Raw genomic sequence first — 23467 nt, forward strand, 5'->3', positions numbered from 1 at the left:
AAAGTTGCACATACATAAAGTTCTCAAATCTCTCCAGTTAAAAACATTTAATCACACAGTTCAACACAGACCACAGCGATAAAGGAGTGAGAAATGGGTTGGGAAGTAACACTCTTAGGAAGGAAGAGAGGGCCAATCATATTCACCATAATGAATCTATCACTGTCACTCACCGCTACTGTCAACTATTCATGCACATCAACACTGACAAAAACAAATGGGCAGATTCACACTAATTTACTCACACTGAAAATTAACAATGAAAAAGGCATTAATTCCAGGGATTTTTTTTAGGACCAAAGATCTTGTCAAGTGGTTAATTAATCTGATTTTTTAGGACTAAATGATAACATTTTAGTTCCTTATATAGGACAGAATGCATTAAATCTCCACTTGTTCCAAACTAACAGATGACCAATGAGATTACTGATATTGTTTGCAGTCAATCAATGGTAAATGAATCTATGCGGTACAGACTGGACCATGCTACTGTGTACTGCTGCCAGACAGACATCCCTGGATCGAGATTAAAGCTCTTAGTCACATCCATTCTCCATCTGATAAGACTAGGCCCGTCTCACTGTCCCTCACTCTAAATAAATATCTAGAAATCTATCGCTAGCTATATTTGTGTGCATATTGGTTACCCATAAAGGAGCAGGAGGAAGTTACCCCCTAGACACTGATCTAAGGTCAATTGTACATTTCTTCCATCTAATAGGATTGGAGAAGCTGGTTGAAGGATGAGCTGATCCCAGATCTGTGCTTACTGGGCAACTTCTAACCCGGTGAAGGTATATATACACACCTAGGCCTATATGTGAATATGTACAAACAGCGCAGCAGTTATTCTTCTATGTTCTAGGTATGTCCAGCAGGTGTGCATCATCTGAGCTTGGGGAAGATCCTGATGAAGAGGATCATACTGATGAAAGTGAAGGAGACCAGGATGAGCATCAGCCACAGGGTCCAGTTGACCGACTTCTTGGTGTGCTGCTCCAAACGCTCCGACTCAACCTTCAGCTTCTCGAAGTTGGTGTCTGCCTGCCGCATAGACTGGGTCAGGGTCTGAGTGAGAGAGGAGAAAAACATACCTATTAGATCAGATCCTCTGCTGTGGCTGAAGGATAGACTAGGTCAGAGAGACAGGATACTATGAATATTTCTGCTGTGGCTGAAGGATAGACTAGGTCAGAGAGACAGGATACTATGAATATTTCTGCTGTGGCTGAAGGATAGACTGGGTCAGAGAGACAGGATACTATGAATATTTCTGCTGTTGCTGAAGGATAGACTGGGTCAGAGAGACAGGATACTATGAATATTTCTGCTGTTGCTGAAGGATAGACTGGGTCAGAGAGACAGGATACTATGAATATTTCTGCTGTGGCTGAAGGATAGACTGGGTCAGAGAGACAGGATACTATGAATATTTCTGCTGTTGCTGAAGGATAGACTGGGTCAGAGAGACAGGATACTATGAATATTTCTGCTGTGGCTGAAGGATAGACTAGGTCAGAGAGACAGGATACTATGAATATTTCTGCTGTGGCTGAAGGATAGACTGGGTCAGAGAGACAGGATACTATGAATATTTCTGCTGTGGCTGAAGGATAGACTGGGTCAGAGAGACAGGATACTATGAATATTTCTGCTGTTGCTGAAGGATAGACTGGGTCAGAGAGACAGGATACTATGAATATTTCTGCTGTGGCTGAAGGATAGACTGGGTCAGAGAGACAGGATACTATGAATATTTCTGCTCTGGCTGAAGGATAGACTTGGTCAGAGAGACAGGATCGGTTTCCATATGACACTCAATGATGATCTGATATATCAGAAATGGATGCCCATTTAAACAAACTGGTTCGGAGCAATGTTCCCTCTACATGTTTTTGTCACTGAGCAAATTTCAGGTTTTGTGAGCGGAAACTTAAAAGTGGTGAGAATTCTGTACAACTGAGGCTGTACCCACTTTAGTGGCCTTCCCTGTGGCTCAGTTGGTAGAGCATGGTGTTTGCAACGCCAGCATGGTGTGTGCAACGCCAGGGTTGTGGGTTCGATTCCCACGGGGGGCCAGTACAAAAAATGCATGAAATGAAATGTATGAAATGTATGCATTCACTACTGTAAGTCGCTCTGGATAAGAGCGTCTGCTGAATGACTAAAATGTAAAATGTACTATGAATATTTCTGCTGTTGCTGAAGGATAGACTGGGTCAGAGAGACAGGATACTATGAATATTTCTGCTGTGGCTGAAGGATAGACTGGGTCAGAGAGACAGGATACTATGAATATTTCTGCTGTGGCTGAAGGATAGACTAGGTCAGGGTGAACATAGACAAGACTTCTTCTGTGAAACTTTAAGGGGCTGTCGCCAAACACTTGCACTTTTCATAAGAGACTTTACTGGCCTTTGAAATGCATAGTGATGCATATTTTTGTCCAAAAATGGATTGACCCTGGAAATGAACCCTCCTTCCATTTAGACTAGGGGAATTCCAGGCCTCATAGCAGCAGCTGTTAAATCATATATCCCATAAGTTATTCAAGCGCTTTAGTTCTGGAATGTTTCTTATGTAATACCGCCACCTTCTGGATGGATAGCAAAACACTTTTCTGTCAACCAGAATAGAAGCTTTTGCTGAATTCCAAGGATCATATACATTTTAAGTAATATGGAAATAGCTCCAACTTGTTAGTCTGATAAGTTTGGTGAAATTCTCGCCATATTGGATACACCTGTCCAATCCTTTGAGATCTGCAGGAGTGTTAGGCGGCAGGTAGCCTAGTGGTTAGAGCCTAGTAACCAAATAGGTTGCAAGATCGAATCCCCGAGCTGACAAGGTAAAAATCTGTCGTTCTGCCCCTGAACAAGGCAGTTAACCCACCGTTCCTCAGTAGGACATCATTAAAAAATAAGAATTTGTTCTTAACTGACTTGCCTAGTTAAATAAAGGCAAAAAAAATAAAATAACAAAATAACAAAGTGTTAGGCACTAAAACCCCGGGGGGATTATCGTCATTCTTCTAACTCTACAAGTGCAGAGAGAGTCTTCCTGTTGTCTGACCTGAGAATGAGGCTAAGGGTGGAATTGTAATTCAGCATAGAAACTGTTCAGCAGAGCTTTTCTTCTACCACACCTGGTTGTCCTGTTTGATAATGTTCTGGGCCACCAGCGTGTTGTTCTTCAGGTTGCGCGCCAGGTTCAGCATGTCTTCAGCCAACTTTTCCTGTAGGTTGTGATGGTGCTGTAGCACTGCATCCAGCTCAGCTGCTGACTGCCTTTCATCCAGCACCAAACCCCTGGCAGGGGAGGGATTTGTTTTATTGATTGATTTGATTGTGGGTATAAAACAGACAAAATGTGAAATCGTACATTTGGTAAGTCCGGTTTCACATTTTAGAGCAGAGCAAGAGGAAATGAGGTTTTAATGTTACCTTCTGTTTCGCAAGTCTGTTTCCAAATTTCCTGTTTAATTACAGAGAAAATAATTACACTTTAAAATGGTCATAATATTGTACATTTGAATATATATATAAAAAATAAACATGTTTACCTTTGTTCGACAGACCCTATAAAGAAACAAATGCAATAAAACAGTTAGCAGAAATAGCACTTTATAAAGACGACAAATCATGTCTATTAAACAAACTGTAAAATTCTCAAAGTAAAAAACAGACTATTGAGACCCATCCATCAGTGATAGACAGTATGAGGTTATCTTACAGTGCCTAACAGCTCGTTCCTCATCTCCCCTGTGCACCGGGCTTTGGTCTGCATGTGAACTGTCTTACTGGCTGGCATCCTCTCATTGGCTATGGTGGGTGTACGTCCAGGAGCTAGGAACTGATTGGCCAGGGCTTTTTCTGTCCCTGACTATAAAAGAACATAGGCAGCGTATCCTTAGCTCAAGTGAAGAAAACATTAAAAACAAACTTTGGTGAGAAGAAAACACTTGTATAATGTAACGCTAATAGGTTCAAACAGATTTAAAAAAAATCACTTTTAGCTACGTATCAGAATGAAATCCAGTGCATTATACTAACCAGTTTCTCTGCTTCTAGAAGTCCTTTCAAGAAGTCAACCTTTCGTGTGTAGTCTGTCATCACCTCTACTGTGGGTTTGCTGAAGGGAGAGATGGAAAATAAAGAATGAATATTTAAAAACAACGATTTCCTCAGGGGGACATGAATTGGGCTAATACAGATCATTCGGAAAGTATTCAGTCCGATTCTTTCCACATTTTGTTACTTAACAGCCTTATTCTAAAATAGATGAAATCCCCCCCTCTCTCAAATCGACACAATACCTCATAATGACAAAGCAAAAACAGGTTGAGAAACGTTTGCGAATGTATTAAATACCTTATTTACATAAGTATTCAGACCCTTTGCTATGAGACTCGAAATTGATCTCAGGTGCATCCTGTTTCCATTGATCATCCTCAACATGTTTCTACAACTTGATTAGAGTCCACCTGTGGTAAATTAAATGGACATGATTTGGAAAGGCACACACCTGTCTATATAAGGTCCCACAGTTGACAGTGAATGTCAGAGCAAAAACCAAGCCATGAGGTCGAAGTAATTGTCCGTAGAGCTCAGAGACAAGATTGTGGCGAGGCACAGGGTACCAAAACAATGTCTGCAGCATCGAATGTCCCCAAGAACACAGTGTCCTCCATCATTCTTAAATGGAAGAAGTTTGGAACCACCAACACACTTCCTAGAGTTGGCAGCCCGGACAAACTGAGCAATCGGAGGAGAAGGGCTTTGGTCAGGGAGGTGACCAAGATTCCAACAGTCACTCTGACAGAGCTCCAGAGTTCCTCTGTGGAGATGGGAGAACCTTCCAGAAGGTCAACCATCTCTGCAGCACTCCACCAATCAGGCCTTTATGGTAGTGTGACCAGACGGAAGCCACTCCTCAGTAAAAAGGCACCTAAAGCAGGGGTTCTTAAACTTTTTCAGCCTGGGACCCAAATTAGAAGTTCTGTGTTTAGGAACATATGCAACTATACATAAATATTGGTACATTTCATTGCCCTTATGCATAACAACAGATGCAATATAGACAAAAACAAATAATAACAAAAGTAAATGGCCATATAATTAGCTATTCATGTTTATTTTCCCCCATTAAAAACTCTTACATATCTGTCTAGGTTGGAACTGTTGCTGTTAAAATTCCAAAAATCATTTTCATTCTGAACTGGAACAAACTGATTGATCACATCACACATATGAATAACAGAATACACACAGGCTTTTTGATAGTGCAACACTAAGTAACAGTACAGATGAAAAATGATCAGGCCTACTGTACATCTCACTGTACAAATGATCAGGCCTACTGTACATCTTACTGTAGAAATGATCAGGCCTACTGTACATCTCACTGTAGAAATGATCAGGCCTACTGTACATCTCACTGTAGAAATGATCAGGCCTACTGTACATCTTACTGTAGAAATGATTGTCAAAAGAAAGTCTAGGTTGGAACTGTTGCTGTTAAAATAGAAATCATAGTTTTTATTCTGAACTGGAATAAACTGATTGATCCAGGCTGTATCACATCCGGACATGAGTCCCATAGGGCGGCGCACAATTATCCCAGCGTCGTCTAGGTTTGGCCGGGGCAGGCCGTCACTGTAAATAAGAATTTGTTCTTAACTGACTTGCCTAGTTAAAAGGTTCAATTTAAATAAATACAAATATTTCAAAAAACAATCACATGTATGTAGATCAGAAAACAAAAACACACACTCTCCTAATGAGAGGTGTGTGGCTGGTTGAAGTTTTCAACAAGCATGTCTATTCTGGGATCAGTTTGACAGTACAACACTGCTCAGCATTGACACTGTTTCTGTACTTGTTTTTTTTGTTTTTTAAGTAATCCAGAGTTGAGAACCCTGATTGACATAGGTATGTGGGGCTGAACTGGACCAGGACATCTACTGCTTTCTCAGTTAGGCAGGAGATCACTTCCTGCTGTAGATGAGCAACCCAGAACTGTGTGTGTTTGCCTCAAAAAGTATCTTGCTTCAATAAAAATGACGACTTGTATTTTAACAGCATCGGTTCCAACCTAGACTTGTTTTCAACAATAATTTCTACAGCAAGATGTACATTTTTCATCTGTACTGTTAGTTAGGGTTGCACTATCAGTAGCTAGCTTGCTTTGGCTAACGTTAGCTATTAGCTGTGTACAAGGCCAGGGGATTGTTTGAAAGAGAAACTCACATCTACTACTATGAGATAATACTCCCTTATTTCTGTTTATCATCACCTGTTATAAAATGACAACAATGCCTTGCTAGCTGACTTAATTTTCCACTGTCGAAGCACTGATTCCTGAAGCATTCTGCCCCGTTCTGAAAGAATTCCCTGGGTATACCGTCATGCTGTGGATGTTTGGTCAGGATGTGTCGTTATATGAATTTGTTCGTTTTGATTGACTCATTACTAAGCACTTCACTGCACAAAACACATTGAGGGAGCACCTCGTTATTTCTCAAAGTTTGTATGAAAGAGAGAAACTCAGATGTATTGGCTTTTCATGACGATTGAGCTCAATCAGAACTTGTTTCGAGCATGAGTCCATTTGGTGACGTCGGTGAGTGTGAATGACAAGTCAGTGGCTGACAGCGCATCATCTGCAGCTGAACCACAGCGCTGCAGTGTGTGTCACCGAGTGATCTTCAAAAAAAACTCCAGAAAAAAAGATCTGGTAAACCGCGAAGCACACGGGCATCTCCTTCTCCCACAGCTGCCAAACTCAACAGAGAGCGCACTGAACAGAGACCACAGTTGCACTTGGCCAAATCAATTCCAGTAATTCATTAAATAATTATACATTTACTCTGACACGTTGCGATCCATACTTTCAGAAAGGTCCACCTAAAGGACTCTCAGACAATGAGAAACAACATTCTCTGGTCTGAGGAAACCAAGGTGGAACTCTGTGGCCTGAATGCCAAGCGTCACATCTGGAGGGAACATGGCTACAATACTGTACTGTTAGACAATAAAGTAAACTGTTTACGTTTAAACTTTGACACTCATAGGTAAAAGGTCTCAGCCTAGATATACCTTGGACTTTTCCTCAAAGCCACCAACATCTCTTCAAGAGCACCAACATACTAGAAGGAAAGAGCAAAAGTCAAGACCTACAGTTAGGTAGAGTCATAATAGGGATGGCATTTAGAGAGACAATTTCCAAGTTTCTTAAAAACATGGGAACACAGTTTGAGCAGCTATGCAGAAAACAACAACTAGTAAGCAAAATATTCTTTGCAAACGATGACAAAGGCAGGCTATTCGGGGGGGGGGGGGGGGGGGGGGGGGGTGTAACTGTTAGCTGGAACGGTAACTAGTTAGGCTTTCTGAAGGGAGGGGTCAGCTGTAACGTTAGCTAGTTGCCATCAAAACATATGACTGATTGGAAAGGCCTGAACGTAATCTTCTAGCGAACACAATCAGATAAAAAAATAAATTCGCTGGGAAAAGTGTAACTTAGAATTACTGTAGTTCGCTACACAACCTTGTCAAATGATTTAACGTTAGCTTGCCAACTAAACCAAGGTGTGAGATGATCATGGCTAGTTACATAGATCTTTCGCAAGATTCATTGACCTGTCGTATTTAGATTATAGCTAATCTTATAATATAAAATGGTATAAATAAGTCATGTGTGCTTGCATTAGCTAATACTGTTAACTACTACGATTAGCTACTAATTTGCTAGAAAATACAGTCAGTTGTAGTATAGTTAGCCAACTTGCTCGTTCCAAGTTGCTGACGACGTGGCTATCTAGCATGCTAACCTACTGACAAGCTAACGCAACGTTAGCAGACACTGTCAACATCATTTGACAGGACATTCGTTTCTCATTGACTGTGTTTGAAGAAGGTTGCATTGGTCAACGACTACAACGTCTAAATGTCTTACCTTTTCCAACCTCCATTCCGTTTCCACTCGCTTCTCCGAAGCTATAGATTCGCAGCGGGACAATAATCGGATAAAATTGATTTCTAACCTAGACGAAGCCATGTTTGAATATGACAGGGTGTCGCAAAGATTTTGCGGAAGTAGTACCGTTTCCACTAGTTACCACATGTATATCGGAAACATTAATTAAAGTTAAAATAAATTACAAATTTAAGTTTACGGTTAGACATAAGGTTAGCAGAGTGGTTTGGGTTTAACATATTTAAATAATATACATTTTTGTTCTTCGGTGGATTTTTTTTTATGGCGATTTACGAGGATAAATTGTAGACATAGGCGGGGTTGATGAGTTTGTGTCTGTGGTAACTAGTGACGACCACACAAAACCCTAGAATAAACGTTGCACATTTACCACGTTTTGTCTTTAAAAAATCTATAATCTTTTGAGAAAAATGTTATCAAATATATTTACAATTACAATTTATGAATCAAAATGTATTGACCACATTGAAATATATAACAAATTGGCCTGTTTTACAAGAGAAACACGGTATATAAGCAGGCCTAAATAAAACAGAAAAATCACAAAAATCCTGTTTCTAAAGAGCTTTATTATGAGCATATGTTATTAATCAAACTGCATGCTTTATGTTAGTTACAATGTTTCTGTTTGACTGTTCCTCTTTGGCATTTTTCCAGTACATTATTATTTGTTGGATATATGTTTGCTTTAATTTTAATAGCTATTTTATTTTATTTTTTAAAGATTTATACAGCAGGCAGTACATGAGGAGATCAGATTCAGTATACATTACTTTTGAGATATTATAGGAAAGTTGCATATAGGCAGGCTAGAGTCCTACATTGGCATTTAACACATAGGACAAAAAAAAGCTTGAGAACATAAGATGAAGCTAATGCCATGGTGGTCAGCAGCCATCAGGATGGTTCTCTGGACAACTGGGGGATGACTTGCGTTTCCTCCATTTGATCAGGTAAGCCAGCAAGCAGAGAATGGATAGGGATCCCACTGTGGAGCCCAGTGCAACCATGGCTGTGGTGGTGGTGGAGCTGGAGGCCTCCACTGCTGGAGAACATAGTCAAACCATCATCACACTGATGAAGAGGTGGAAACTCAACCAACCCCTTGTCAAATTGGCTTTACTCAACACCATGTATATCACTGGTCTTCCATTGAGTTTGAAAAGTCATGCATGCGATATGAATAAGTAGCCTAATATTTACTTTAGTGATAAGTAGACTGTATTACTATCATTTTAAATGGCATTCAGACCTCAATCGCATCCATTAAATATAGAACTGCCTGCTCAGATTGATCTACGTATCTCACATTGACTTTCGCCTTCCTTATTTTAAATATCTGCATTTACATTTTAGTCATTTAGCAGAAGCTCTTATCCAGAGCGACTTACAGTAGTTAGGAAATACATTTTCTTACTTTTTTACACTAAGCAGGCAGGATTTAATGGATGAGATTGTGGTATGAATGCCATGAAAAAATGAAAGTAATACATTCTACTTATCACTAAAATAAATATTAGGCTACTTATTCATATAGCATGCATGACTTTTCAAACTCAATGGAAGACCAGTGATCTACATGGTGTTGAGTAAAGCCAATTTGACAAGGGGTTGGTTGAGTTTCCACCTCTAAAGCAGTTGCTGCTTTCAAGACAACTGGGAAATCCCCCAAAAACGAGGTCAAATCATGACGTCAGTGATCTTCAGGTTGCAAAGTCGGAGCTCTAGAAAGATGGCAGCGTTTCCGACTCGGAATTTCGAGCTCGTATTTTTCTGAGTTACCAGTTGTCTTGAACCCACTGAAGTCAGATGTTGGAGATATCTGAGTTCCCAGTTGCTTTGAACGCAGCAACAGTCAAACCATCATCAAAGTTGCCACGTTCAGAACAACTGGGAACTCTGAACTCAGAACTCTCAGACTTCCGACTTTAGTGCCTTCAAAACAACTGGGAACTCTGGAAAAAAAACGAGCTCCGACAGAGAAAAATCGTTTTGAACGGTCATCAACTCGGAAACTCAGGCATCTTTCTAGAGCTCCCTTTGTCAAATTGGCTTTACTCAACACCATGTAGATTAAAAAAAAGAAAAAAGAAATTAACAAAAAAACGAGGTTAAAATCATGACGTCAGTGATCTTCAGGTCGGAATGTCAGAGCTCTAGAAAGATGCCAGAATTTCCGACTTGGAATTCCAAGCTCATATTTTTCAGAGTTACCAGTTGTCTTGAACCCACTGAAGTTGGAAGTTGGAGATATCTGTGTTCACAGTTCACAGTTGCTTTGAATGCAGCAACAGTCAACCCATCATTAAAGTTGCCACGTTCAAAACAACTGGGAACTCGGAACTCAGAACTCTCAGACTTAAGTGCCTTCAAAACAACTGGAAACTCAGAAGAAAAAAAAACGAGCTCCGACTGGGAAAAATAGTTTTGAATGGTCATCCAATTCGGAAACTCAGGCATCTTTCTAGAACTCCCCTTGTCAAATTGGCTTTACTCAACACCATGTAGATCACTGGTCTTTCATTGAGTTTGAAAAGTCATGCATGCGATATGAATATGTAGCCTAATATTTACTTTAGTGATAAGTAGACTGTTTTACTATCATTTTAAATGGCATTCAGACCTCAATCTCATCCATTAAATATACTGTAGAACTGCCTGCTCAGATTTATCCATCTCACCTTGACCTTCGCCTTCCGTGTTGACAGGTTCTGACGTTTGTGATCCTATCTGTTCAGCTGACAAAGGAATAACAGTACAGTAAAAAAAGAAGTAGGAAAAAATATTCGATTCGTTTTATCTTCAGTCTGAAATGTGGAGACACCCAAAAGATGACGTTCAATTCTATTACATTTAATATAGCATACTCACGAGACGTGGCAGTGCTTCTGGGATTATTATAGACATCACCAGCATCACCTGACAACAACAAATCAACACAGTCAAACCATCATCACACTGATGAAGAGGTGGAAACTCAACCAACCCCTTGTCAAATTGGCTTTACTCAACACCATGTAGATCACTGGTCTTCCATTGAGTTTGAAAAGTCATGCATGCGATATGAATAAGTAGCCTAATATTTACTTTAGTGATAAGTAGACTGTATTACTATCATTTTAAATGGCATTCAGACCTCAATCGCATCCATTAAATATAGAACTGCCTGCTCAGATTGATCTACGTATCTCACATTGACTTTCGCCTTCCTTATTTTAAATATCTGCATTTACATTTTAGTCATTTAGCAGAAGCTCTTATCCAGAGCGACTTACAGTAGTTAGGAAATACATTTTCTTACTTTTTTACACTAAGCAGGCAGGATTTAATGGATGAGATTGTGGTATGAATGCCATGAAAAAATGAAAGTAATACATTCTACTTATCACTAAAATAAATATTAGGCTACTTATTCATATAGCATGCATGACTTTTCAAACTCAATGGAAGACCAGTGATCTACATGGTGTTGAGTAAAGCCAATTTGACAAGGGGTTGGTTGAGTTTCCACCTCTAAAGCAGTTGCTGCTTTCAAGACAACTGGGAAATCCCCCAAAAACGAGGTCAAATCATGACGTCAGTGATCTTCAGGTTGCAAAGTCGGAGCTCTAGAAAGATGGCAGCGTTTCCGACTCGGAATTTCGAGCTCGTATTTTTCTGAGTTACCAGTTGTCTTGAACCCACTGAAGTCAGATGTTGGAGATATCTGAGTTCCCAGTTGCTTTGAACGCAGCAACAGTCAAACCATCATCAAAGTTGCCACGTTCAGAACAACTGGGAACTCTGAACTCAGAACTCTCAGACTTCCGACTTTAGTGCCTTCAAAACAACTGGGAACTCTGGAAAAAAAACGAGCTCCGACAGAGAAAAATCGTTTTGAACGGTCATCAACTCGGAAACTCAGGCATCTTTCTAGAGCTCCCTTTGTCAAATTGGCTTTACTCAACACCATGTAGATTAAAAAAAAGAAAAAAGAAATTAACAAAAAAACGAGGTTAAAATCATGACGTCAGTGATCTTCAGGTCGGAATGTCAGAGCTCTAGAAAGATGCCAGAATTTCCGACTTGGAATTCCAAGCTCATATTTTTCAGAGTTACCAGTTGTCTTGAACCCACTGAAGTTGGAAGTTGGAGATATCTGTGTTCACAGTTCACAGTTGCTTTGAATGCAGCAACAGTCAACCCATCATTAAAGTTGCCACGTTCAAAACAACTGGGAACTCGGAACTCAGAACTCTCAGACTTAAGTGCCTTCAAAACAACTGGAAACTCAGAAGAAAAAAAAACGAGCTCCGACTGGGAAAAATAGTTTTGAATGGTCATCCAATTCGGAAACTCAGGCATCTTTCTAGAACTCCCCTTGTCAAATTGGCTTTACTCAACACCATGTAGATCACTGGTCTTTCATTGAGTTTGAAAAGTCATGCATGCGATATGAATATGTAGCCTAATATTTACTTTAGTGATAAGTAGACTGTTTTACTATCATTTTAAATGGCATTCAGACCTCAATCTCATCCATTAAATATACTGTAGAACTGCCTGCTCAGATTTATCCATCTCACCTTGACCTTCGCCTTCCGTGTTGACAGGTTCTGACGTTTGTGATCCTATCTGTTCAGCTGACAAAGGAATAACAGTACAGTAAAAAAAGAAGTAGGAAAAAATATTCGATTCGTTTTATCTTCAGTCTGAAATGTGGAGACACCCAAAAGATGACGTTCAATTCTATTACATTTAATATAGCATACTCACGAGACGTGGCAGTGCTTCTGGGATTATTATAGACATCACCAGCATCACCTGACAACAACAAATCAACACAGTCAAACCATCATCACACTGATGAAGAGGTGGAAACTCAACCAACCCCTTGTCAAATTGGCTTTACTCAACACCATGTAGATCACTGGTCTTCCATTGAGTTTGAAAAGTCATGCATGCGATATGAATAAGTAGCCTAATATTTACTTTAGTGATAAGTAGACTGTATTACTATCATTTTAAATGGCATTCAGACCTCAATCGCATCCATTAAATATAGAACTGCCTGCTCAGATTGATCTACGTATCTCACATTGACTTTCGCCTTCCTTATTTTAAATATCTGCATTTACATTTTAGTCATTTAGCAGAAGCTCTTATCCAGAGCGACTTACAGTAGTTAGGAAATACATTTTCTTACTTTTTTACACTAAGCAGGCAGGATTTAATGGATGAGATTGTGGTATGAATGCCATGAAAAAATGAAAGTAATACATTCTACTTATCACTAAAATAAATATTAGGCTACTTATTCATATAGCATGCATGACTTTTCAAACTCAATGGAAGACCAGTGATCTACATGGTGTTGAGTAAAGCCAATTTGACAAGGGGTTGGTTGAGTTTCCACCTCTAAAGCAGTTGCTGCTTTCAAGACAACTGGGAAATCCCCCAAAAACGAGGTCAAATCATGACGTCAGTGATCTTCAGGTTGCAAAGTCGGAGCTCTAGAAAGATGGCAGCGTTTCCGACTCGGAATTTCGAGCTCGTATTTTTCTGAGTTACCAGTTGTCTTGAACCCACTGAAGTCAGATGTTGGAGATATCTGAGTTCCCAGTTGCTTTGAACGCAGCAACAGTCAAACCATCATCAAAGTTGCCACGTTCAGAACAACTGGGAACTCTGAACTCAGAACTCTCAGACTTCCGACTTTAGTGCCTTCAAAACAACTGGGAACTCTGGAAAAAAAACGAGCTCCGACAGAGAAAAATCGTTTTGAACGGTCATCAACTCGGAAACTCAGGCATCTTTCTAGAGCTCCCTTTGTCAAATTGGCTTTACTCAACACCATGTAGATTAAAAAAAAGAAAAAAGAAATTAACAAAAAAACGAGGTTAAAATCATGACGTCAGTGATCTTCAGGTCGGAATGTCAGAGCTCTAGAAAGATGCCAGAATTTCCGACTTGGAATTCCAAGCTCATATTTTTCAGAGTTACCAGTTGTCTTGAACCCACTGAAGTTGGAAGTTGGAGATATCTGTGTTCACAGTTCACAGTTGCTTTGAATGCAGCAACAGTCAACCCATCATTAAAGTTGCCACGTTCAAAACAACTGGGAACTCGGAACTCAGAACTCTCAGACTTAAGTGCCTTCAAAACAACTGGAAACTCAGAAGAAAAAAAAACGAGCTCCGACTGGGAAAAATAGTTTTGAATGGTCATCCAATTCGGAAACTCAGGCATCTTTCTAGAACTCCCCTTGTCAAATTGGCTTTACTCAACACCATGTAGATCACTGGTCTTTCATTGAGTTTGAAAAGTCATGCATGCGATATGAATATGTAGCCTAATATTTACTTTAGTGATAAGTAGACTGTTTTACTATCATTTTAAATGGCATTCAGACCTCAATCTCATCCATTAAATATACTGTAGAACTGCCTGCTCAGATTTATCCATCTCACCTTGACCTTCGCCTTCCGTGTTGACAGGTTCTGACGTTTGTGATCCTATCTGTTCAGCTGACAAAGGAATAACAGTACAGTAAAAAAAGAAGTAGGAAAAAATATTCGATTCGTTTTATCTTCAGTCTGAAATGTGGAGACACCCAAAAGATGACGTTCAATTCTATTACATTTAATATAGCATACTCACGAGACGTGGCAGTGCTTCTGGGATTATTATAGACATCACCAGCATCACCTGACAACAACAAATCAACACAGTCAAACCATCATCACACTGATGAAGAGGTGGAAACTCAACCAACCCCTTGTCAAATTGGCTTTACTCAACACCATGTAGATCACTGGTCTTCCATTGAGTTTGAAAAGTCATGCATGCGATATGAATAAGTAGCCTAATATTTACTTTAGTGATAAGTAGACTGTATTACTATCATTTTAAATGGCATTCAGACCTCAATCGCATCCATTAAATATAGAACTGCCTGCTCAGATTGATCTACGTATCTCACATTGACTTTCGCCTTCCTTATTTTAAATATCTGCATTTACATTTTAGTCATTTAGCAGAAGCTCTTATCCAGAGTGACTTACAGTAGTTAGGAAATACATTTTCTTACTTTTTTACACTAAGCAGGCAGGATTTAATGGATGAGATTGTGGTATGAATGCCATGAAAAAATGAAAGTAATACATTCTACTTATCACTAAAATAAATATTAGGCTACTTATTCATATAGCATGCATGACTTTTCAAACTCAATGGAAGACCAGTGATCTACATGGTGTTGAGTAAAGCCAATTTGACAAGGGGTTGGTTGAGTTTCCACCTCTAAAGCAGTTGCTGCTTTCAAGACAACTGGGAAATCCCCCAAAAACGAGGTCAAATCATGACGTCAGTGATCTTCAGGTTGCAAAGTCGGAGCTCTAGAAAGATGGCAGCGTTTCCGACTCGGAATTTCGAGCTCGTATTTTTCTGAGTTACCAGTTGTCTTGAACCCACTGAAGTCAGATGTTGGAGATATCTGAGTTCCCAGTTGCTTTGAACGCAGCAACAGTCAAACCATCATCAAAGTTGCCACGTTCAGAACAACTGGGAACTCTGAACTCAGAACTCTCAGACTTCCGACTTTAGTGCCTTCAAAACAACTGGGAACTCTGGAAAAAAAACGAGCTCCGACAGAGAAAAATCGTTTTGAACGGTCATCAACTCGGAAACTCAGGCATCTTTCTAGAGCTCCCTTTGTCAAATTGGCTTTACTCAACACCATGTAGATTAAAAAAAAGAAAAAAGAAATTAACAAAAAAACGAGGTTAAAATCATGACGTCAGTGATCTTCAGGTCGGAATGTCAGAGCTCTAGAAAGATGCCAGAATTTCCGACTTGGAATTCCAAGCTCATATTTTTCAGAGTTACCAGTTGTCTTGAACCCACTGAAGTTGGAAGTTGGAGATATCTGTGTTCACAGTTCACAGTTGCTTTGAATGCAGCAACAGTCAACCCATCATTAAAGTTGCCACGTTCAAAACAACTGGGAACTCGGAACTCAGAACTCTCAGACTTAAGTGCCTTCAAAACAACTGGAAACTCAGAAGAAAAAAAAACGAGCTCCGACTGGGAAAAATAGTTTTGAATGGTCATCCAATTCGGAAACTCAGGCATCTTTCTAGAACTCCCCTTGTCAAATTGGCTTTACTCAACACCATGTAGATCACTGGTCTTTCATTGAGTTTGAAAAGTCATGCATGCGATATGAATATGTAGCCTAATATTTACTTTAGTGATAAGTAGACTGTTTTACTATCATTTTAAATGGCATTCAGACCTCAATCTCATCCATTAAATATACTGTAGAACTGCCTGCTCAGATTTATCCATCTCACCTTGACCTTCGCCTTCCGTGTTGACAGGTTCTGACGTTTGTGATCCTATCTGTTCAGCTGACAAAGGAATAACAGTACAGTAAAAAAAGAAGTAGGAAAAAATATTCGATTCGTTTTATCTTCAGTCTGAAATGTGGAGACACCCAAAAGATGACGTTCAATTCTATTACATTTAATATAGCATACTCACGAGACGTGGCAGTGCTTCTGGGATTATTATAGACATCACCAGCATCACCTGACAACAACAAATCAACACAGTCAAACCATCATCACACTGATGAAGAGGTGGAAACTCAACCAACCCCTTGTCAAATTGGCTTTACTCAACACCATGTAGATCACTGGTCTTCCATTGAGTTTGAAAAGTCATGCATGCTATATGAATAAGTAGCCTAATATTTACTTTAGTGATAAGTAGACTGTTTTACTATCATTTTAAATGGCATTCAGACCTCAATCTCATCCATTAAATATACTGTAGAACTGCCTGCTCAGATTGATCTACGTATCTCACATTGACTTTCGCCTTCCTTATTTTAAATATCTGCATTTACATTTTAGTCATTTAGCAGAAGCTCTTATCCAGAGCGACTTACAGTAGTTAGGAAATACATTTTCTTACTTTTTTACACTAAGCAGGCAGGATTTAATGGATGATATTGTGGTATGAATGCCATGAAAAAATGATAGTAGTACATTCTACTTATCACTAAAGTAAATATTAGGCTAGTTATTCATCTAGCATGCATGACTTTTCAAACTCAATGAAAGACCAGTGATCTACATGGTGTTGAGTAAAGCCAACTGAACAAGGGGTTGGTTGAGTTTCCACCTCTTAATCAGTTGCTGCTTTCAAGACAACTGGGAAATCCCCCAAAAACGAGGTCAAATCATGACGTCAGTGATCTTCAGGTTGCAAAGTCGGAGCTCTAGAAAGATGGCAGCGTTTCCGACTCGGAATTTCGAGCTCGTATTTTTCAGAGTTACCAGTTGTCTTGAACCCACTGAAGTCAGATGTTGGAGATATCTGAGTTCCCAGTTGCTTTGAATGCAGCAACAGTCAAACCATCATCAAAGTTGCCACGTTCAAAACAACTGGGAACTCGGAACTCAGAACGCTCAGACTTAAGTGCCTTCAAAACAACTGGAAACTCAGAAGAAAAAAAAACGAGCTCCGACTGGGAAAAATAGTTTTCAATGGTCATCCAATTCGGAAACTCAGGCATCTTTCTAGAACTCCCCTTGTCAAATTGGCTTTACTCAACACCATGTAGATCACTGGTCTTCCATTGAGTTTGAAAATTCATGCATGCTATATGAATAAGTAGCCTAATATTTACTTTAGTGATAAGTAGACTGTATTACTATCATTTTAAGTGGCATTCAGACCTCAATCTCATCCATTAAATATACTGTAGAACTGCCTGCTCAGATTGATCTAAACTCAGCAAAAAAAGAAACGTCCTCTCACTGTCAACTGTCTAAATATTGGTATTTAGACTGTCTAAATATTTTTATGAACATAACAAGATTCAACTGAGACATGAACTGAACAAGTTCCACAGACATGTGACTAACAGAAATGGAATAATGTGTCCCTGAATAAGGGGGGGTCAAAATCAAAAGTAACAGTCACTATCTGGTGTGGCCACCAGCTGCATTAAGTACTGCAGTGCATCTCCTCCTCATGGACTGCACCAGATTTGCCAGTTCTTGCTGTGAGATGTTACCCCAATCTTCCACCAAGGCACCTGCAAGTTCCCGGACATTTCTGGGGGGAATGGCCCAAACCCTCACCCTCCGATCCTACAGGTCCCAGACGTGCTCAATGGGATTGATATCCGGGCTCTTTGCTGGCCATGGCAGAACACTGATATTCCTGACATTCACGCACAGAACGAGCAGTGTGGCTGGTGGTATTGTCATGCTGGAGGGTCATGTCAGGATGAGCTTGCAGGAAGGGTACCACATGAGGGAGGAGGATGTCTTCCCTGTAACGCACAGCGTTGAGATTGCCTGCAATGCCAACAAGCTCAGTCCGATGATGCTGTAACACACCGCCCCAGACCATGACGGACCCTCCACCTCCAAATCGATCCCGCTCCAGAGTACAACGTGGTGTAACGCTTATTCCTTCGACGACAAACGCGGATCCGGCCATCACCCCTGGTGAGACAAAACCGCGACTCTTCAGTGAAGAGCACTTTTTGCCAGTCTTGTCTGGTTAAGCGACGGTGGGTTTGTGCCCATAGGCGACATTGTTGCCGGTAATGTCTTGTGAGGACCTGCCTTACAACAGGCCTACAAGCCCCCAGTCCAGCCTCTCTCAGCCTATTGCGGACAGTCTGAGCACTGATGGAGGGATTGTGCGTTCCTGGTGTAACTCGGGCAGTTGTTGTTGCCATCCTGTAACTGTCCCGCAGGTGTGATGTTCGGATGTACCGATCCTGTGCAGGTGTTGTTACACGTGGTCTGCCACTGCGAGGACGATCAGCTGTCCGTCCTGTCTCCCTGTAGCGCTGTCTTTGGCGTCTCACAATATGGACATTGCAATTTATTGCCCTGGCCACATCTGCTGACCCATGCCTCTTTGCAGCATGCCTAAGGCATGTTCACACAGATGAGCAGGGACCCTAGGCATCTTTCTTTTGGTGTTTTTCAGAGTCAGTAGAAAGGCCTCTTTAGTGTCCTAAGTTTTCATAACTGTGACCTTAATTGAACAAGCATGGGAAACAGTGTTTAAACCCTTTACAATGAAGATCTGTGAAGTTATTTGGATTTTTACAAATTGTCTTTGAAAGACAGCGTCCTGAAAAAGGGATGTTTCTTTTTTTTGCTAAGTTTATGTATCTCACCTTGACCTTCGCCTTCCTCATTTATATGTTCTGACGTTGGTGCTTCCATGGGTTTAACTGACAAAGGAATAACAGGAATAACAATAGTTTTTACAACAGTTATGTTCAAATGTCAACCAGTTTAAAAAACATATACACTTTATAATAACAATAAGGACAGACTCACTCAGAGACCCTAGGCTAGGGGTCTCCTGGTTACTTCATGGTTTTGATTTAACCAACCTGGAAAACCATATATTTGGAATTCAGGCAATCACTGAACTGATCAATTAGCTCAGTTGGTTTGGTGTGGTGCGTAGTAGGAACAGAACTCTGCAGTAGTTGCAGCACTCCAGGAAAAGGGTTCCCCAACCCTGCCATATGCTATCTGGGAAAGGTGTGTTTTGATTTTTCCCCAAAATTATTATGAGTTGACTGCGTTTCTATAGGCTACTAACATAGAAACTACTAACATTGAGTCTACTAACATAGAACCTACTAACATAGAAACGACTAACATAGAGTCTACTAACATAGAGCCTACTAACATAGAACCTACTAACATAGAACCTACTAACATAGAGCCTACTAACATAGAACCTACTAACGTAGAGCCTACTAACATAGAGCCTACTAACATAGAGCCTACTAACATAGAACATACTAACATTCAGCCTACTAACATAGAGCCACTAACATAGAGTCACTAACATAGAGCCTACTAACATAGAACCTACTAACATTCAGCCTACTAACATAGAGTCAACTAACATAGAGCCTACAAACATAGAACCTACTAACATAGAGCCCACTAACATCGAACCTACTAACATTCAGCCTACTAACATTCAGCCTACTAACATAGAGCTGACTAACACAGAACCGACTAACACAGAACCGACTAACAGAGTCAACTGTATTAAATATACTGTATGAAATACCTAAAATTTAAACAACTTACCCTGGAAATGTATGGTAAGACGAGCCTTTTCAGTAAAGCTGTTAGGGGCAATAGTAAGATTGGTTTCACACTGATAATCTGTTTTGCTAGTGCCCGTCTGATTCTTAGAAGACCACGTGTGATCACAAAATCTGTCATCAGTACAGTTTTTGGAGTGTTCTGTTTCAAGCTTGTCAAGGTGGAAGAGACGCATCTCAACGTTGTCATCATCTCTGTGGTAAACTTTTGTCAGTGTACATTTCACCTCAAAAGGTTGACCAGAGACAGGGTTCTCTGGCACCGTGGACAGGACAGGCACCGGGAAAGCTAGAGGAGTAGAAACCATGATATATATCAGTCACAGTTAAGGAGCAGAGAATAGAGTAAATTTAACTAGCCGGTACGTAATCACAGTTAAGGAGCAGAGAATAGAGTAAATTTAGCTAGCCGGTATGTAATCACGGTTAAGGAGCAGAGAATAGAGTAAATTTAACTAGCCGGTATGTAATCACGGTTAAGGAGCAGAGAAGAGAGTAAATTTAACTAGCCGGTATGTAATCACGGTTAAGGAGCAGAGAATAGAGTAAATTTAACTAGCCGGTATGTAATCACGGTTAAGGAGCAGAGAATAGAGTAAATTTAACTAGCCGGTATGTAATCACGGTTAAGGAGCAGAGAAGAGAGTAAATTTAACTAGCCGGTACGTAATCACAGTTAAGGAGCAGAGAATAGAGTAAATTTAACTAGCCGGTATGTAATCACGGTTAAGGAGCAGAGAATAGAGTAAATTTAACTAGCCGGTATGTAATCACAGTTAAGGAGCAGAGAAGAGAGTAAATTTAACTAGCCGGTACGTAATCACAGTTAAGGACCAGAGAAGAGAGTAAATTTAACTAGCCGGTACGTAATCACAGTTAAGGAGCAGAGAAGAGAGTAAATTTAACTAGCCGGTACGTAATCACAGTTAAGGAGCAGAGAAGAGAGTAAATTTAACTAGCCGGTACGTAATCACAGTTAAGGAGCAGAGAAGAGAGTAAATTTAACTAGCCGGTATGTAATCACGGTTAAGGAGCAGAGAATATAGTATTTTAGCCGGTAGAGAAGAGAGTATCTGAGCCGATATGTAATCATTAAGGGGTAGAGAAGCTGACTTTAAAACCCATTGACCTACATAAATGATCCCAGGTCAGTAACTTACAGTAAACTCTGAGCTGGATTGTTTCCTTCTTCTGTTTGCTACATTTTGCTGCTGTGCAGGTATACTTTCCCTCGTGATTCAGCTGTACAGCTGCAATATGTAGATAACTTCTGTTGTTTGTGGTATTCTGAATGACATCGCTCTCGTCTAGTTCCATCCAGCGTGGTTTGACTTGGGGACAGGTTGTCTCACAGATCAAGGTCACAGCATCTCCCAGCTTGACAATGGGTTTGTCTGGGCTAACAGTGATCTCTTTAGCACAGAGTGCAGGATCTAAATAAAAGTTGTTAATCGGAAACAGTAAATGACACGGTGTATTGAATATGGATTTTTGTTTTTTACAGTCTTATAGATAGCTTTGTTTTACAAAAATCTTAAATTAGTCACTTCAATTTTTTTTCAACAATAAACATTACATTATTGTTAATACATGTATTTAAGAAAAAGTAGAATGGAGGATGGGTACCTCTAAGAGCCAGCAGAAAGTAGCAGAGTAAACAGTGATAAGATTGCAGGTACTCCATTGTCCTCTTCAGTTGTCTCCTGTGACTGTAGTCTGCAAGAGCTCCAGTGGAACTGACGACTGAGATGAGGGGGATTTCACGTCAGTTCATACACTCTACAGCAGGCCAGGCAGTTCTTGGCCCCCCTGCAGGGCCCCTCTACAGCAGACTCCTTTCTGTCTTCCCAGGCCCGCCAACATCCTCACACGCAAACCCAGGAACATTAACATTGAAACAATTTATACAAAAATACACACACTGATATAACAAACAGAATAACAACGGCTGTGTTTCTCGAAATTTTGTAAAAAATAAAGTTAAATAAAGCTCTTATCTAGAAATGAGAATCTTCCAGATGACACAGATTAGCATTTTTCATAATCTAAGTATAAAAATAATACTTCTAATTTATCTGGCCTCATTCAAATTTATTAGGAAAAGGAGTAACGCAAAATATCTGTTTGGCTTGTTTCATAGTCAGACAAAACAAATAAACCACTCTTTTGAGATCTGAGGTAAATGAGTAGATTTAATATATTAATCTGTCATGGCATTACTTCACCAGCCTAATCAAAAGGGAAACAGCCTTACTGACAAGGAAAGTGATGGGCAGGTTAAAACAAGGGGCTGGAGATTCCCTCTATCAAACCGGATGATTTAAAAAAAATATGTTTTAACCTTTATTTAACCAGGCAAGTCAGTTAAGAACAAATTGTTATTTACAATGACGGCCTACCCAGGCCAAACCCAGACGATGCTGGGCCAATTGTGCTCCGCCCTATGGGACTCCCAATCACGGCCGGATGTGATACAGCTTGGATTCAAACCAGGGACTGTAGTGACACCTTTTGCACTGAGATGCAGTGCCTTAGACCGCTACGCCACTCGGGAGCCCATGATGTACATCCAGCAAGGAAGAGACGGGGGGTTGGCTTTCCATATCTGGTGGGGGTTCTATCAGGGTGTGACTATTCCTTAAAAAGAGTCTCCTGGGTAGTTAATTATCGCTCTATACCAAGGTCAGGGGGAAGTGTTTAACAAAGGAACATTCTAGAAAAAAGTCATTTCTGTGAAAAGCTTGTTGAATAAATAAAGTCTTACCTAATTTTACAGCCCCCCGTTTCATAAACAGTCAATGGTGCGGAAACTCGAATATAACCTATGACCCCTTCTCTCAATGAAGGACAGGTATTTTTGTTTTGTAATAAATATGTATCTCTTTAAACCAGTGGAGCAGAAATATAATGACCAGAGAATCGTTTTATACAAAGTGGAGGTCTTGTTTTATTAAAATGTCTTTCTCCTCCAACATCAGCATGTTTCTCTTTATTTTGCTTTATCAAAAGGAAACATCTTATGCCACTTCATGAGAACAGCTATTGTTTCTACTGTGTGTTAACACCAAGGTCAGTTTTTTTTAAACCCTTTTTGTGATATTGTCTCATTGTGGCAACTCCTCAATGGGCTCGAGAGAGGGGAAGGTCGAGTCATGCATCCTCCGAAACATGACCCACCAAGCCATGCTTCTTAACACCCGCTCGCTTCACTCGGATGCCAGCCGCACCAATGTGTCGGAGGAAACACCGTTCAACTGACAACTGAAGTCAGCCTGCAGGAGCCCGGCCCGCCACAAGGAGTCGCTAGAGCGCGATGAACCA

At 40.2% G+C, this 23467-nt stretch overlaps 2 protein-coding genes across 2 annotated transcripts; both read right to left on the reverse strand.

The window, feature by feature from the left end:
- Window positions 1-364: 364 nt before the first annotated feature.
- On the reverse strand, window positions 365-8106 carry use1 (unconventional SNARE in the ER 1 homolog (S. cerevisiae)). The gene is made up of 8 exons (XM_014123462.3): window positions 7957-8106; window positions 7098-7147; window positions 4053-4131; window positions 3733-3882; window positions 3563-3578; window positions 3444-3474; window positions 3146-3308; window positions 365-1068 (listed from the first exon to the last, which is right to left on the reverse strand). Exons 1-8 carry the CDS (start codon window positions 8056-8058, stop codon window positions 886-888), a joined length of 774 nt encoding a protein of 257 aa, XP_013978937.1. The 5' UTR covers window positions 8059-8106; the 3' UTR covers window positions 365-885.
- A 443-nt stretch (window positions 8107-8549) lies between these two features.
- Window positions 8550-21929, reverse strand: LOC106560505 (uncharacterized). The gene is made up of 13 exons (XM_045687931.2): window positions 21773-21929; window positions 21307-21579; window positions 20130-20435; window positions 19190-19246; window positions 16522-16569; window positions 16332-16388; window positions 14638-14685; window positions 14448-14504; window positions 12754-12801; window positions 12564-12620; window positions 10870-10917; window positions 10680-10736; window positions 8550-9043 (listed from the first exon to the last, which is right to left on the reverse strand). The coding sequence occupies exons 1-13, from the start codon at window positions 21828-21830 to the stop codon at window positions 8886-8888; spliced, it is 1272 nt and encodes a 423-aa protein (XP_045543887.2). The 5' UTR covers window positions 21831-21929; the 3' UTR covers window positions 8550-8885.
- Between the last annotated feature and the right edge of the window lie 1538 nt (window positions 21930-23467).

The sequence above is a fragment of the Salmo salar genome, chromosome 10 (assembly GCF_965601325.2).
Source record: "Salmo salar chromosome 10, fSalSal1, whole genome shotgun sequence".
In the NCBI taxonomy this organism is placed as follows: domain Eukaryota; kingdom Metazoa; phylum Chordata; class Actinopteri; order Salmoniformes; family Salmonidae; genus Salmo; species Salmo salar.